The 17989-nt window shown below is 36.5% G+C and overlaps 1 protein-coding gene across 11 annotated transcripts in view; it reads left to right on the top strand.

Moving 5' to 3' along the window:
• MYCBP2 (MYC binding protein 2) overlaps positions 1-17989 on the top strand; it is a 262416-nt gene that overhangs the window by 144255 nt on the left and 100172 nt on the right. For all 11 annotated transcript variants that reach the window (XM_025874720.2, XM_025874721.2, XM_025874722.2 and 8 more), the window contains 9 exons: positions 1304-1446; positions 2938-3038; positions 3733-3951; positions 7908-8133; positions 9396-9514; positions 10145-10232; positions 12486-12535; positions 14945-15117; positions 16587-16731. In XM_025874720.2, the coding sequence (XP_025730505.1) occupies positions 1304-1446; positions 2938-3038; positions 3733-3951; positions 7908-8133; positions 9396-9514; positions 10145-10232; positions 12486-12535; positions 14945-15117; positions 16587-16731 (1264 nt within the window). The remainder of the gene's footprint in view (positions 1-1303; positions 1447-2937; positions 3039-3732; positions 3952-7907; positions 8134-9395; positions 9515-10144; positions 10233-12485; positions 12536-14944; positions 15118-16586; positions 16732-17989) is intronic.

Genomic DNA, 17989 nt, shown 5'->3' on the forward strand with positions numbered 1-17989 from the left:
CATTCACCATATCTACTACCCTCAGTCTGACTTAGCCTCAGATCCCACTAAGGTTGTGTATCACTTTCAGAGACTTGCTGCTTTCTCTCTTTCCTTCATAAACAACCTGGGAACACTGCCTGGGCAATTTGTACAAAGCTGTTGCCCTGAATGTAGATTTTTCTCCTGCCTTTTTGCATGTGAAATAAAATAGAAATGGTAGGTGTTAAATAGCTTCCTGGTGGTGTGTTGCTGCTGAGATACAAGTTTTCTAGTCCTTTTACCGAATCGTGAAAAACTTTTTGTTACACAGCACCACAATAAATAGTATTCTCTTTCTCAAACCATACATTAAAAAAACAATATCATGCACAGAAGTTATAAATTTCAAAAAGCTGGGGAGCCCCTTAGAAGCATCTGCTATCTAGACTTTATTTCTTACACAAAATACAGTGTTTTAGATATTTTTGTTTCCCACCAAGCTTTACATACCCTTAGCTTTAAATTTAAAATGAATTAAATTTAGGGGCATCTGGGTGGCTCAGTCAGTTAAGCGTCCAACTCTTGATTTCAGCTCAGGTTATAATCTCAGGATTGTGCGATCAAGCCTCACATCAGACTCCGCGCTGGGCGTGGAGCCTGCTTAAGATTCTCTCTCTCCCTCAACCTCTGCCCCTTCTTCCCGCCCACACACGTGCACTCTCTCTCTCTCTCTTTCACTCAAATTAACTAATGAATAAATTAATCAAAGTAAAATGTTCTAAATCTGACTTTTTCTAGTTCCCATAATTAACAGTTCAGCCCAAGCCATCACTACTCCGTGGGTAACTCTCACAGCTTCTAACCCAGTCTCCCTCCTTTTGCCGTGGGCCTGCTGCAGTCAGTTCTGCACAGTGCAGCCAGAGGGATCTTACAGAAATGTACATCGGTCAGGCCTGCCCTTGCTCGGAGTCTCTCACAGCTTCCCATCCCAGCATGAAATGTAAGGTCTCACAGAGGCATACAAAGCTCACGTGATCTCACTCCTGTCACCCTCCATGTCCTTTCATTCCAGTCGCACTTGTCACTCTGTTCCTTGAACTTGCTGATCTTGTTCTTGTCTGAACCTTTCTCTTACTGTTCCTTTTGCCTGAATACTTTTCCCTCAACTTTTTTTTTTTTAACATAATTCAGGCCTTTGTTTAAATATCAGTTCCTAAGATACACTCTCCTTGGTCTTAATTTAAAATAAGTTTAAGCGAGGAGTTCTGATCTAAATGTGATAACTGGACTTAGATCATGTTTTACCTACCATGTAAAATCTCATGCGTGACTCTTGTTACAGGAGTGAATTTGATGGAGATTTACAATCCCAGCTTCTAAGTAAAGCCAATGAAGAAGATAAAAACTGTAGCAGAGCTCTCTCTGTGGTAAGCACTGTTGTTCGAGCTGCAAAAGACCTCTTGCACAGAGCTCTTGCTGTGGATGGTAAGACTTTTATTTTCTTAATAGTCATATTTTAGATTCTTTATTCTCTAACTTATACACAGAGTTCCTGAGACGAACCATCTTATAGAATCCCAGAGTGTTTTATTCATTGTAGATGTGTACATACATATACATTCATTTTGTATCAGCCATACGCTCCATCTGCAGGATTTTTTAGAATGTTCAGAAGCAGTTACCTGATACCTGTTATTTTCTTACTTAACGTAGTAAGACAAAAACTCTCCATTAAGCTGAGTCTTTGCTTTATCCTTCCTTTAGGAGTCAAAAAAGCATTTTGTTTTCTCTTTTAGGTGTGTTTTTCTTCCTATATATCCTATTTCCAGTAATAGTATCACCATTCACCCAAAGATCTGGGTAATCCAAACTCACTTACCTGATTTGAGTTCTGTGAGTTCTTCCACTGGCAGCTGTCCAGTTGGTATTCCCCTACCCCTTCTTCCATAGTTGAGGCCACCACGGTGCAGGGCATGTGTCCTCTTCGTCATGGGTGGGTAGCATCCCAGCAGTCTCACTGCCACCTTTCTCCCGCCCCCTCTCTACTTACCTGCTGACCCTCCACCCTGGCAGCGGAGTTCATTTACAAAAGGATTCATTGCTACCCACCCAGTCTTACTGTTATCTATAACATTTATTCCTAAGCCTAGTGCACACCTGGGAATCACCTAGTGAATCACCTGAGGAACTTCCTAAAAATAAAGAATATTTGGCCTATCCAAACTAAAGGTTTGGGTTGGGCTGAGAAACTGTATTTTTAAATAAGTGCATCCTACTGTGACAACAGCAGATCTAGAAAGAAGTATTTGGGAATAATTGGCCTTTAATATAAAGATCATCTCAATCTAGACTCAACTTATCTTCCTAGCACCATGCTCATAGATAAATGATTAAAATGTCCATCAGCAAAATGCTTTCTCTGGTAAAATAGAAGGCAGTATAGCTTAATAACAGTAAGCATTTTTGTAGTGCTTAATATGTGCAGGCATTGTTCTAAGTGTTTTATATATATTAACTCAATCTTCATAACATCCAGTGAGGGAAGTACTGTTATTATTCTTTTGTACAGGAGTAACCTGAGGCACATACCAATTAAGTAATTGGCCTAATGTCACACATATAGCCATGTGTGGTATCTGCTGTAGTGGTTTAAAATCATGGCTGTTACTGTAGGTTCTAATCCTGGCTTTATCACTTTACAGGTATATGATTTCGGATAAGTTACTTAACATTGTATGCCTTGGTTTCCCCTTGTAAAAAGCAGAAATAATAAAAGTATCTTATTGTGAGGATTAATTTGAGGATTAATTTTTCATATATATAAAACCCTTAGAATAGGGCCAGGTCCTTTATAAGCATTCAGTCAATGTCAACTATAATTTTATTTTGCTCAAGAGAATGGAATATAGATTTAGTACAGCATATATACATTACAATGAAATTACCTTCTAACTATAGTTTTAATGCCTTTTTTAGCTGATGACATTCCAGAACTGCTTAGCTCTTCCAGTCTGTTTTCCATGCTGCTTCCCCTTATTATAGCCTACATAGGACCAGTAGCTGCTGCTATTCCCAAGGTGTGTAATTTAATTGTGTAATTTTGAATATTTTTTTAAATATCTTTTTTTTTTTTTAGATTTTTATCTATCCTTCATAAACACTTTGATCTTTGAGGTACCTGGGTTACAAGTATAACATGTAAGGTTAGACAAGTTAAATGGTAAAAGTTATCAGTTAAATCTCACTATTCTTCGTTTTGTTTATTGGATTACTATGCTTACTTACTGGCTTTACATTTGAAGAATTTGGGAATGAGAAATGTATTTTAGAATTATGATAGGTAAGGAAAGCTTATGTTAACTTGGATTTTTGTAATTTAATGAAGTTGATGCCAGATCTTTCTTTTTGGGTAAGAATAGCAGTGTAGAAGGATAGGAGTCTTTTACAATTGTGAAATAGTCAAGACATGAAGGAAATCATAAACTATTGATTCTTTGGCATAATTAAATATTGAGTAAAACCCAGTTTACAGCAGATTACAACAAGGCAAAGTGTTTAAAAGTATAGACGAGGTTATTTTCATATGACGTCTAAGACTTCTAAGGTAAATGTTTTTTTTCCATAGAACAAATTTCTCTTTGAATGAAAACTTAGCTAAAGAACTCTCAGTAATGTTCTTCGTAATTAAGGGTAGCCAACAATTATACTAATTAATCATTTTAAAACAATTTTTACATTTATTATCTTTTTAATCATTTCTTTTTATACTAGGTGGCTGTAGAAGTCTTTGGTCTTGTCCAACAGTTACTTCCCTCAGTTGCCATTTTGAATCAGAAGTATGCACCCCCTGCATTCAATCCTAATCAGTCAACAGATAGCACCACAGGAAACCAGCCTGAGCAAGGCCTCTCTGCGTGTACAACCTCTAATCACTATGCTGTCATAGAGAGTGAGCACCCCTATAAGCCTGCATGTGTGATGCACTACAAGGTAGGCACCGATTCCTAGGCAGAGTTTAAATTTAAAACTTGATTTCATGTTTTATAATGATATCTTAAAGGATACTTTGCCTCTGGTTAGAAGATTTTTTTATAGTATTAAAATATAGAAATCAGGTGGTTAGGCACTGTCAGACACAAAAGGGTTTAAGATAGAATTTTTATGTGCACTAATTCTTTTATATCCTGCCACTTTACTGAATTCCTGTATGAGTTCTAGCAGTTTTGGGGTGGAGTCTTTTGGGTTTTCCACATAAAAGTATCATACCATCTGCAAAGAGTGAGAGTTTGACTTCTTCTTTGCCGATTCGGATGCCTTGTATTTCTTTTTGTTGTCTGATTGCTGTAGCTAGGACTTCTAATACTATGTTGAATAGCAGTGGTGATAGTGGACATCCCTGCCATGTTCCTCACCTTAGGGGGAAAATTCTTAGTTTTTCCCCATTGAGAATGATATTCGCTGTGGGTTTTTCATAGATGGCTTTTATGATATTGAGGTATGTACCCTCTATCCCTGTACTCTGAAGAGTGGCATTCCTGTACACCAACAACAAGACAGAAGAAAGAGAAATTAAGGAGTCGATCCCATTTACAACTGCACCCAAAACCGTAAGATGCCTAGGAATAAATCTAACCAAAGAGGCAAAGAGTCTGTACTCAGAAAACTATAAAATACTCATGAAAGAAATTGAGGAAGACACAAAGAAATGGAAAAATGTTCCATGCTCATGGATTGGAAGAACAAATATTGTGAAGATGTCAATGCTGCCTAGAGCAATCTACACATTCAATGCAATCCCCATCAAAACACCATCCACTTTTTTCAAAGACATGGAACAAATAATCCTAAAATGTGTATGGAACTAGAAAAGACCCCGAATAGCCAGAAGAATGTTGAAAAAGCAAAGCAAAGCTGGTGGCATCACAATTCCGGACTTCCAGCTCTATTACAAAGCTGTCATCATCAAGACAGTATGGTACTGGCACAAAAACAGACACATAGATCAATGGAACAGAATAGAGAGCCCAGAAATGGACCCTCAACTCTATGGCCAACTAATCTTCAACAAAGCCGGAAAGAATGTCCAATGGAAAAAAGACAGTCTCTTCAACAAGTGGTGTTAGGAAAATTGGACAGCCACATGCATGAGAATGAAACTGGACCATTTCCTTACATGACACACAAAAATAGACTCAAAATGGTTGAAAGACCTCAGTGTGAGACAGGAGTCCATCAGAATCCTAAAGGAGAACACAGGCAACAACCTCTTCGACCTCAGCCACAGCAACTTCTTCCTAGAAACATCGCCAAAGGCAGGGAAAGCAAGGGCAAAAATGAACTATTGGGACTTCCTCAAGATAAAAAGCTTTTGCACAGCAAAAGAAACAGTCAACAAAACCAAAGACAACCAACAGAATGGGAGAAGATATTTGCAAATGACATATCAGATAAAGGGCTAGTATCCAAAATCTATAAAGAACTTATGAAACTCAACACCCAAAGAACAAATGATCCAATCAAGAAATGGGCAGAAGACATGAACAGACATTTTTCCGAAGAAGACATCCAAATGGCCAACAGACACATGAAAAAGTGCTCAACATCGCTCGGCATCAGGGAAATCCAAATCAAAATCTCAACGAGATACCACCTCACACCAGTCAGAATGGCTAAAATTAACAAGTCAGGAAACGACAGATGTTGGCGAGGATGCAGAGAAAGGGGAACCCTCCTACACTGTTGGTGGGAATGCAAGCTGGTGCAGCCCCTCTGGAAAACAGTATGGAGGTTCCTCAGAAATTTGAAAGTAGAGCTACCATATGATCCAGCAATTGCACTACTGGGTATTTACCCCAAAGATACAAATGTAGGGATCCGAAGGGGTACGTGCACCCCGAGGTTTATAGCAGCAGTGTCCACAATAGCCAAACTGTGGAAAGAGCCAAGATGTCCATCGACAGATGAATAGATAAAGAAGATGTGGTATATATATACAATGGAATATTATGCAGCCATCAAAAGGAATGAAATCTTGCCATTTGCAACAATGTGGTTGGAATTGGAGGGTATTATACTGAGCGAAATAAGTCGGTCAGAGAAAGATATGTATCATATGACCTCACTGATATGAGGAATTCCTTATCTCAGGAAACAAACTGAGGGTTGCTGGAGTGGTGGGGGGTGGGAGGGATGGGGTGGCTGGGTGATGGACATTGGGGAGGTATGTGCTATGGTGAGCGCTGTGAATTGTGTAAGACTGTTGAATCACAGACCTGTACCCCTGAAACAAATAATACATTATATGTTTAAAAAAAAAAAAAGATAGTAGGAAGGTAAAAATGAAGGGGGGGAAGTTGGAGGGGGAGACGAACCATGAGAGACTATGGACTCTGAGATACAAACTGAGGGTTTTAGAGGGGAGGGGGGTGGAGGGATGGGTTAGCCCGGTGATGGGTATTATTGAGGGCACCTATTGCATGGAGTACTGGGTGTTATACGCAGACAATGAATCATGGAACACTACATCACACAAAACTAATGATGTAATGTATGGTGACTAACATAATAAAATAATTTTAAAAAATGGTGGCTTTCTAGTTCTGTTATTCCTTCCATGTGGTGTTCTATTGTAAAAGACAGTTTTCCCATCCCCTCCACTTTTAAACATCCATCCATTCATCAAACCAACAATGTTTGAGAGTGTTTGTTTTCTTTTCTCACAGCCTCCCCAACAGAGTACATGGTTAAATTTTGGATCTCTAATAAAATGGGAGAAATGGTATTTTACTTATGTTTTAATTTGCATTTATGTAATTATGAACAAGGTTGAGCGTTTCATTTAAATGGAGATTTTTTTTTTTTTAATCCTCTACTAAAAATGTTTGCGTTAGTCCTAGGTAATTTTTTTTTAGACCAGTATCATACTTGGGAAATTTCTTAATGCTCATATCATATCCTATAACTGTTTCATAGTTTACTATTTGACATGGTCCTGTTTAATTGTAATTTGACTATCGAGACAGAATTTTTCTCTGCCATGATGGTGACAAAAGCTTAAAGTGGGCTTAAAAATACATGTAATTATATGTCATGAAAAACTTATATTATAGTAAAACTTTAGGTTAAGAAAATATAAAAAACCTAGGTTTTCATCATGTGTTTATTTTTTTATATTTTTTAAAGATTTATTTATTTGAGAGAGAGAGAGCACAAGTTGTGGGTGCACATGGTGGGGAGTAGAGGGAGAGAAGCAGCTGAGTGTGGAGCTGGTTGCATGGTTTGATCTCACAACCCTGAGATCATGATGTGAGCCAAAACCAAGAGTCAGACGCTCAACTGACTGACCACTCCGACACCCCTCATCATGTGTTAATATTTATTTATTCTCATAATATATGAAGTTCTGAAGTATTTTGCTAATGAAAAGTATCATTTGTAGCACATACTATGAATATTAGATATCCAAAAGTGACTAAAACCTTAGATTTTAATGATTTATTCACCTTCTATCAATATATCTTTACATTTTACCCATCAAATTATATTTTTATTTGCCTGCTTATATCCCTTAAATGCATTCTGACTGAAATGGAAAATTTATTATATAAATAAACTTCCACAAGAAAATTACATAGTTTAATGTTTATGGAAATTAAACAGCCTTGTAATATTTTTTAAATGTTATCAGCGTGCACTTACAAACATTATTAATGTAGTATCAACGAAGTATTAGGTAGAAACCAGTAGGTATTGCAAGTGGGCAGTTGGAACAATTGATACTGAACATTAATACCTTGATTTCTAATCATACTGAAACTATTAATTTCTATTTAAAATTTAGTTGAGAGAAAGCATCATTTTTACAGTATGTCTTGTTTCTAAAATAGGAAAAAAAAACAAAAATCAAATTCTTCTTAACAAAGTGTCCTCCTGCCTTTTGATTTCAGGTGACGTTCCCGGAATGTGTACGGTGGATGACAATCGAGTTTGACCCCCAGTGTGGCACTGCACAGTCAGAAGATGTCCTTCGTTTGTTGATTCCTGTCAGAACTGTTCAGAATTCAGGATATGGACCAAAATTGACATCTGTTCATGAAAATCTTAATTCCTGGATAGAATTAAAGAAATTTTCAGGGTCCTCTGGGTGGCCTACTATGGTTTTAGTGTTGCCAGGTAAGTTATTTTTTCTCTTCTGTTCTATTTGATAAAATCTATGCATTTATAATAATTATGTTTAGTGAGGATATGTCATTAAAAATGTTTACAACTTTTAGAAGGATTTCTTCAAGACCTACTCTGCATCCGATTGCACATGAGTAGTGAAAAAGACTCTGTATGGGGGGCGGGGGACAGCACGACTAAGTTTTAGAAGAGAATGTTTTGAGGATCTTGTGAAAAAAGATTAGCTTGACCAAAGCGAGTTAATATTGAGGGGTGGCTGTCTGCACAGTTGGGAACAAACTATAGAAAAAGTGGGTTTGATCTTTTATTTTCCCAATAAGTGAAAGATTTTGAGAACTTACCAGGACTCTTTTCCATTCAAGAGAATTGGTCAACCCCCTAACCTACTGAGTTATGTTAAAGCTATTGTTTCCAAGACGAACCATGAGAGACTGTGGACTCTGAGAAACAAACTGAGGGTTCTAGAGGGGAGGGGGTGGGGGGATGGGTTAGCTGGGTGTTGGGTATTAAGGAGGGCACGTATTGCATGGAGCACTGGGTGTTACACGCAAAAAATAAATCTTGGAACACTACATCAATCAATCAATCAATAAACCTAAAAAAAAAAAACTATTGTTTTCAGTTCTTCAGGCTTGAAGGGTGTGTGTGTGTGTGTGTGTGTGTGTGTGTGTGTGTGTGTGTGTATGTGTGTATCTGAGACGGGGACAGGCAACACTCTTGTTATTGCTATTACTGGTATTTTCCTTTCAAAGAAAGTTTGTAAGTTATTAAAACTGTATGTGGTCTGTTGTGTTTTTAACCAGTTAACCATAAATATTCTTGTGATTCCTCAAATTCCCAGCCTATTTGAATTCAGAATCTTCTGTCTTCTAGTCTGACCTGCCTTGTTTGTGAGGGGCCAGGTTAGAGGATTGCTCATTCTGAAACAGAAAAGGCTAACTAACCTAGGTCGCCCTAGTGATCGACAGGTAATTGGAAAATGGTCATGTAACAGAAGGGTAGAACATTTGATATGGAGAGGTTGGTCATAAAGAAAAATAATAACAATTCACTTGGGATGGTTTTGTTGTTGGCTAGCGTTGTTTTTAGCAGTCTTACTCAAGTAGGTACAGGAACACCCCCAACCCCCAAAACAGGCCTGGGCTTTTTAGTATTTGATTCGTATTGCTACCTATCTTGAGATATATAAAAGATAGGGAAATTTTAATACAACTGTGTCAGATTTTGAACTCAATGTTAGTTTTTTTTCTTAGGAAATGAGGCCCTTTTTTCATTGGAAACGGCATCAGATTATGTGAAAGATGACAAAGCTTCTTTCTATGGTTTTAAATGTTTTGCAATTGGATACGAGTTTAGCCCTGGACCTGATGAAGTAAGAATGAATTACCTTCTTTCTGTTAAGATGGTGTTTCTGAGGGCTGCTGTTAACTAAAGTTGTATTTGCTACCTATATTCAGGAAGCCTGAAGTTTCTTTTAAGTTAGGGTGTCTAATTTAGAATACCTTATAGTTTAATTTTGTGTAGTGGTTTTTTTGATTTTTGGGTTTTTTGCTACTTTTAATACATGAAGAGAATGGAGTCTGTGCACCATGATATAGCCTTTAAAGAAAGTATAATTGTGCCTGCTTCAAATGTACTCAGGTGGCTATACCTTTCTGAGTAAATAATAGAACCTAATTTCACAGTGGGACTAACTTAATATCTCTTCTGAATGTTTCAAATCATACAATAAAACAAGAGTTGAAGAAAATGATCGTGCTACTTTAAAGTAGTGAATGACAAATTCTTTGGACAATGAGCCTGTAGGCCTGGACCTTATTAACATGCAGAAGACATATTATTGACCCTCTTCCTCTCTTAATTTAACCACTAGCTGACATGTTCTTCCTTCTGGTCTCAAAAGTTATGCTTGGGTGCAAATCACATTATGCTGATAATCCACCTTATCTTCCAAACATTTTTTTTAAAGCAGCTGATTTTTTTTTTTTTAATAATTATCCAGGGAGTCATTCAACTGGAAAAAGAATTAGCCAATCTTGGGGGAGTTTGTGCCGCAGCTTTGATGAAAAAGGATCTAGCACTTCCTATTGGTAAGTCTGGTCAAGTACTAGGTGTTTATGATTTTTTAAAAAAATTTCAAGAGTAGAATATGTTTATCTAGGATATTCTGAAATAAATTAGCAAAATGAATTTGATAGTCACATACATTCATGAATAGTAACTGTTAAATATACTAGTAGTTTGGGTTTTCTTTACTGGAGTATCCTCTAGTCTTTTTTATTCACACAAAAACATGCACACAAACCCTCCTTAGGCACATACATGCTAGGTGCCAGGCACTGGGTTAAGCACTGGATATATTTTATTAAACCAAAAGTTTGAGATATTTCTTAAATATCTTAGGGGCCATATCAAGTAGGCAATTGAATATTCATTGTCTGGCACTCAGGACAAATCAGTGGACATGTCATTTGAACACAGGTGATATTTAAAGACATGGACCATGTGAAAGATGAGCTAGGAAGAGAATGCAAATGAGAACGAGAAGATCACCCAGGATCAAAGGTGGGGCTTGCCAGAGTGTCCAGAATGGACGGACAGGCCTAGGAGGGTGTAGAAAACACCCTGGTGCAGCAGCCAAGGAGGCAGAATTAAAACCAGGAGAGGAGACATTCGTGGGACTTTTGAATGCAGTTGAGAAGTCAATTAAAATCTACCATCAGATGGAAAAACTGGTTGGTTACTTGTGTACTCAACAAGAAATATAAGAGAAACTGAAGGCGTTTAGCTTGGAGTAAGAGAATAGGTAGTCAGAAAGGGCGGGGCAGGTTGAATAGGTAGATCGCTCTTTAGAAGAGTTTTCATGTGAAGCACAGCAGAGAAATGAGGCACTGGCAGGAATAGTACCTCTTTATATGACACAAATTTGTATATGTAAGTTGATTTAAGATCAGGATGGTAAAGATGAAACTAAAGTTAAAAATCTTTACTGATTCTATGATGCTTGGACATGGTTTAACTTTTATTTTCACAGTGTTTGGGAATAAAAGGCATTACTATTGTATTTCCCCAATTCTCCCCCCAAGAAGTCCATCTGTAGCCCCTCCCTCTGAGACCATGCTTCCAACTTCATCCTCCCCCTTCCCTTCTTGTTATCTTCTCTTCTCTTCCTTCTTTGTTCCCTTCCCTTTTCCTGCTCCCTTCCATGCTTGTCAGTTCCCCTGCTCCTACTGAATGTTGTTACATGTATGAACAAATGAGACATCTTGTGTTCCATTTATATGAAGAAAATGGGTACAACCTTTGGAGAAAATATGTTAGTACCTGTTCAAATTTTATATGCCTTCTACTTTTTGATATAGCAGTTGTTGTACATACTTGCACAAATGCTCAAAAAATATGTGTTGTAAGATAGATTAATATAGCAGTGCTTATGATTGTAAAACCTGGAAGCAACCAAAATATCAGTTGGAAACTGGTTGAATAACTCAAGGTACATCCCTACATTGCAAATGTGTGCAGCTGTCAAAAACCAACAACGAAAGATCTCTATGTCCTGAACAAGAAAGATTCCAAACTATATTAACTGAGAAAAGCACATTGCAGAAGAGGGTCCCATTTTTGTGAACATTATGTTATATATATGTATGAATATAGGTGTATGTGTGCACGAGTATGTATGTTGACACACATACATAAACTTATTTACACACAGTTTCTTGAACAATAAATAAACTGTTGACACTGTTTATCTTCAGAAGGGAGGTGATGGGAGAATTTTTCATTCTACACTTCTGTATAATTTGAATATTTCCTTTTGAAGATGTATTGCCTTAGTAGTATTTTAGAAATTAAACTATCAAAGGAAATTCAATAAATAAAATATGTTTTATATTAAGCAATAAAGGAGAAAAGAGATAGAGGATACAATCACTACCTTATTTTTTCCTGTAAGTTACTCTTTTTACTAAAGGTGTAGCTCTTCTGTAACATAACCAAAGTTAAAAAGCCTCAGATTCTGAATAATCAGTTCCCTCATTTGGGGGAGGAAGGGATTATAAATAGGCTAAATTCAAAAGTACGTATTTATATGCCTAAATACAATATATATCTCGTGAAAATCCCTCAATGGATACTTTTTGAGTATTGCCTTGAGAATTAAGGCTTATATTCACACTGAAAATTTTATTTTAAGATGTAAAGCACTGAGACTGATCCAGAATGATAATAGTTCTTTCAATCTGGAATATCAGAATTGTGAAAAAGGTGTAATAAATGCAAAGGACTAGAAAGTTAAACTAAATATTGATATATACTGATAAAACTTTTCATTCACACAACAGGTAATGAATTAGAGGAAGATCTTGAAATTCTTGAAGAGGCTGCATTGCAGGTATTGTCCCAAACATCATAAGGATAGACTTTGTACATTAATTTAAAAGCAGTATCTTCATTCAGATAACCTTATTTTTCTTGAATATAGGACTTTCATTAAGTACTTTATTCTATTCATTGGCAGATAAAGATACATAACTCATAATTTCTTGGTGGGAGAAACCCAAGCAAGCTCTTGCTGTGCTGCATGGTGGTTGTTAAATCTGGAGTGAGACATAAATCCTGCGGGAGAAAGAAGAGTTACCAAGTGCTGGGGGCATAGGAGAGGGCTTTGCCGAGCTGTTGACATTTAAATTGGATCTCGAAAGAAGTTTTATTTACCAGTTAGGAAAAGAGAAAAAAAGGGTATTAGTAGTAGTAATTTAAATAATATCTATAGAGCACTTTATAGTTTATTGTATCTTTAATATTATCTATTTTAGCATTTACATTTTGAGGTCAGTATTATCTTTTGAGGTCAGTTATTGTAACTGCAGTTACAGTAACTGCAGTTCAAAGAAGTCCTGTGATTTGTCTAAGAATTCAACTAATTGGGAGATAGAGGCTAGTATCCAGGTCTAATACCTACAGCTAGTGGTTTAAATCTTATTTATTTCCCGGGATGAATTGATCACAGCAGTAATAATAAAAACAAACATTTATTTGATCTTGACCTTATCAAGTACTATTCCAAACATTTTGCAGATTTTTAACTCAATTAGTCCTCACAGCAGCCCCATGAATGAAAGACTTTTATCTCCATTTATAAGTAAGGAAACTGAGGCATGGAGAACTTAAGTAACTTGCCCAGAATCGTGCAGCCAGGCTAGAATTTGACTTCTGGCAATTGGGTTACAAAGTCCATGATCTTGATCACTATGCTCTAATTAATTGTAGGGAGCCCTGGTATCCTCAGTAATGTTAAGAAACTTCTGGGCTTTAAAGATCTACCAGCTTTTGTTTTTGTTTTTTAAAAAAGTTAAATTTTTTTTGCTTTAAGATACAAAAATAGAAATTCAACAAACATTTAATAAATACGGTATGTATCAGATAATATTCTACTTAAAGAGAACCATCAGGGAGTTCATATGTTATTCATTATTACAGGGATTGTTGTGGTTTATAAAATGTCACTTAGGCCAGATATAAAGAGATGTTTATTGTGCTTCTCTTAAAAAAAACCTGATGTCTCAGATTGCCCACGTTTTTGGCACATAAGGTAGTTGTCGTGGTGGTCTAACATATATTAAAGACCTGCTACTTGGGGCGCTTGGGTGGCTCAGTCAGTTAAGCGTCTGACTCTGTTTCAGCTCAGGTCCTGATCTCATGGGTTGTGAGATTGAGCCCTGCATCAGGCCCCAGGCTCAGTGGGAGTCTGGATATTCTCTCCTTATGCCCCTTCCCCCACTCTCTCTCTCTCTCTCTCTCTCGCTCTCTCGCTCTCGCTCTTGCTCTGTCTCAAATAAGTAAATAAATCTTAAAAAAAAAAAAAAGACCTGCTACTTGTTAGGCAATCTAGTGTGCTCTTTATATGTTATATAATTTAAATTTTATAATAACCACAGAAGAGAAATATTTATTTGATCACCGGTTTATACATTTTGCAGATTCAGGATGGTGTGTAACTTGTTAGCTCCAGTGCACACAGCAGCGCTTGTCCAAAGTCAGGATTTGAACTCAAGTCAGTTTGATTTTAAAGATCATTATTTTTAAAATGGCATATCTTGTAGAATGCAGAAGGTACTGTTATATAAAGGTGATGGTATTTGGAAATATCCTTTCCTATGAAAAGTATTTTGTTTTGAAATTTATAATATAGTCATTAAAAAGTTTCTAGAGTTTCAGCATTTAGAGCAGGTCTTTCCAAAACATAAGGCTTGCTTGTCAGATCAATGAGAACTAAAATTTCAGTTTTATCTGCTTTTTTTTCTTAATTTTAATTAAGGCTTAGACAGGCTACTAGAGTTTATGTGCAGCCACAGTCAAGTTTCTGTCCACTTTTAGCCCAAGGTAGGACCTTGGTACCCACCCACCTAAGAGAGCAGAGATAGTCCAACCATGAAAGATCCCAATAATGGGAACACAAAAAGCAGAAGACCTCCACAGCTGCCTGTAGAAGGGAAGCCTGGTCCAGAGAGATGGGGATGCAGCACAGGGAGGGCTAGAGTGGGCAGAGATGCACTATCTCAGCTAGCTTGCAGGTCTCTGATGTGTTACTTGATTTTGTGGAAGGAAGGAGGCTGGAAGTATTATCCCATATTTTTCCGTCATGGGGAGGTTTTCTATATTGTAGGCTAAAGGAGCCCTGGGGCCATAGAGAGAAGATACTTTCCCCAAAAAGGCCTCCCTAAAATTGTGCACATTCAAGAAACTCGTGTAATTGAAATTTTTCATTTTAAATACATAACTGTTCTCTTTTACCCATCAGGTGTGCAAAACCCATGCTGGTATTCTTGGAAAGGGTTTAGCTCTTTCTCATTCACCAACTATATTAGAGGCACTTGAAGGAAACTTACCACTTCAAATCCAAAGCAATGAACAGTCGTTTCTGGATGATTTTATTGCTTGTGTTCCAGGATCAAGTGGTGGCAGGCTTGCAAGGTAATATGCTTTAAGCACTACAATTCCTGACTTTCAGGGCTCACCTCTGTCTTCATTTCTGAAGAGAAACAAAAGGAAAGTTATTAGGATGTTAAAATGCAGCCTGAAATAATCTGGTGTATGTGTTTTGAACTTGCTGAAGTATAAAATGGTAAATATTTTAAAATATTTTTTAAGGGCGCCTGGGTGGCTCAGTTGGTTAAGCAACTGCCTTCGGCTCAGGTCATGATCCTGGAGTCCCTGGATCGAGTCCCGCATCAGGCTCCCTGCTCGGCAGGGAGTCTGCTTCTCCCTCTGACCCTCCCCCCTCTCATGTGCTCTCTCTCTCTCTCTCTCCCTCCCATTCTCTCTGTCTCAAATAAATAAATAAAATCTTTAAAAAATATATATATTTTTTTAAATACATGGTAGTTGTTAGTTGATTAAAGTTTCCTTGGTGAACTTTTATTTAAAAAATAGGTGGAGCATGTGGTGTAATTGAGAAGTATATGTATTCAATAGTAACATTTAATATCTAGACTAAACTTAAATTTATCACTATATTTTATTTTAATAAGATTTCTCTTGAAATCTACCAATAATATAAATATAAATTAAGAATTTAAATGAAATTTGAGGTTGTAGAGTTCTCATTTATTTTTTTGCTATTTGCTTTTCTTTTTTTAATGAAAAGAAAAAATATGCTAGCTTGTTTGATTTTACTAGTAAATATAGAAGTCTAACTTCTTCCCAGTTTTAATTTTAAAAAAAGAGATTCCTCTGTGGTTTTTAAAAACCAAAATGGTAATTGGAGAATAGAAAATCTTTTAAGTCAGCCCTCACTGCTAACTTTGTGGACATCTTTATGTAGCAGAATTACTTATCACTCATCTCCCAGGACAACTTGAATGTAGGTCATGCAATGAATTCAAGAACGGATATCCCAAAGTATAGAAATTTAACAAATGTTCATGGAAGGTAATGAGGGAAGATAGTTGGAAAATTGTGTGAAGAAAAGATGGACAGTGTATCTTTAACCTAGCTGTTCTCAAGCAAGCAAAATGCCATTTCTGTCACTGATTTTACAGAGGAGCTGTTCTTTCCCAGGTTTTCAGGCTGGCAGATTAAAGCAGACCTCCCTCAGTGAAATAAATGAATGTACTTAGGACTTCAAATATGTATAACCTAAATTCATTTTCTCGGTTATTTTATGTCAGCCATGTTAAAATGTCAATTTTTCTGATTTTAAAATTATTTCTATTTTATTTATAAAAACATCAGAAGTCTCCTGTACTTTGGTGTATTTTTTAACGAATTTGTCATTAGCAAATTTGCAAAGGAGACACTTGGATTATCACTGAATTGGAAATGAAGATACTGTTTTAGCATTTTGTTTGATACAGGTTTTATTCATTTGGCTTAATTTCGTGTTAATCATTAAAGATACTGATGAATATTTAGTTTTTTGCTTGCTTTTTTATCACTGCCAGGTGGCTTCAGCCGGACTCCTATGCTGATCCTCAGAAAACATCTCTGATCCTGAACAAGGATGATATTCGTTGTGGTTGGCCTACCACCATAACTGTTCAAACAAAAGACCAATATGGGGATGTGGTACATGTTCCCAATATGAAGGTAATTATATCAGAATTAAATTAATGGTCATCAAAGGACTGACTATTTTAACTAATAAAATTTTAGAAAAAACAAGTGGTTAGAATCCATTTGCAGTACTGTCTTCATACTTGTAAGTAGGGGAAGCCAAAAAATTGTTTAAATGATTTATTTATATTAATTAGTACACACTTTTCCAAGTTATATGTTTTATCGTTTGTGTCTTAAATTTTGCTAAGAGCTATGGTGATTCAAGGGAAGGATAAGAAAGTGTCCATATTTGCACATGGAGGGAAGGCCTGTAGTATATAGTGGTTGAATAAATCAATGAAAGAACACATTTTAAAATTTTGTATGTATTTTTTAAAAGACAAACACACTGGGTGATAGACATTAAGGAGGGCACGTGATGTAATGAGCACTGGGTATTTTATAAGACTGATGAATCACTGAACTCTACCTCTGAAACTCATAATACACTGTATGTTAATTGGATTTAAATTTTAAAAAAGACTCAAATACATTCTGCACTTGGTACTGTTGAAACAACATTTAAAATACAATATTGATACATATTAAATTAGAAATATGTGGTGGAGGATCCTCAAAAAGTTAAAAATAGAACTACCCTGTGATCCAGTAATCACACTTTACTGGTTATTTACCCCAAAATACAAAAACATTCATTCAAAGAGACATACACCTCTGTGTTTATTGCAGTATTATTTACAATAGTGAAATTATGGAAGCAGCACAAGTGTCCATCAGTAGATGAATGGATAAAGAAAAGGTAATACACACACACACACACACACACACACACACACACACACACACACACACACACACACACACACACACTGGAATATTATTCAGCCACAAAAAAGAATGAAGTCTTGCCATTTGCAACAACATGGATGGAGCTAGAGAGTAAAGTCAGACAAAGACAAATATTAAATGATTTCACTTATATGTGAAATGTAAAAAAACAAAGGGGAAAAAAAGAGAAACCAAGAAAAGACTCTTTAACTGTAGAGAACAAACTGATGGTTACTAGAGGGGAGGGGGGTTGGGGGATGATGGCTGAAGTAGGTCTTTAGTGTGATAAGCACTGAGTAAGGTGTAGAATTGTTGAATCACTATATTGTATCCCTCAAACATTGTATGTTAGCTATACTGGAATTAGAATAAAAACTTAATAAAAAAATTAGAAACATGAATTTGGATGGTAAAAGAATGAGGAATGGAAATAGTCATGCACTACATTAATGACTATAGT

The sequence above is a fragment of the Callorhinus ursinus genome, unplaced genomic scaffold (assembly GCF_003265705.2).
Source record: "Callorhinus ursinus isolate GAN/ISIS: 27379988/994484 unplaced genomic scaffold, GSC_fseal_2.0 scaffold7, whole genome shotgun sequence".
NCBI lineage: Eukaryota > Metazoa > Chordata > Mammalia > Carnivora > Otariidae > Callorhinus > Callorhinus ursinus.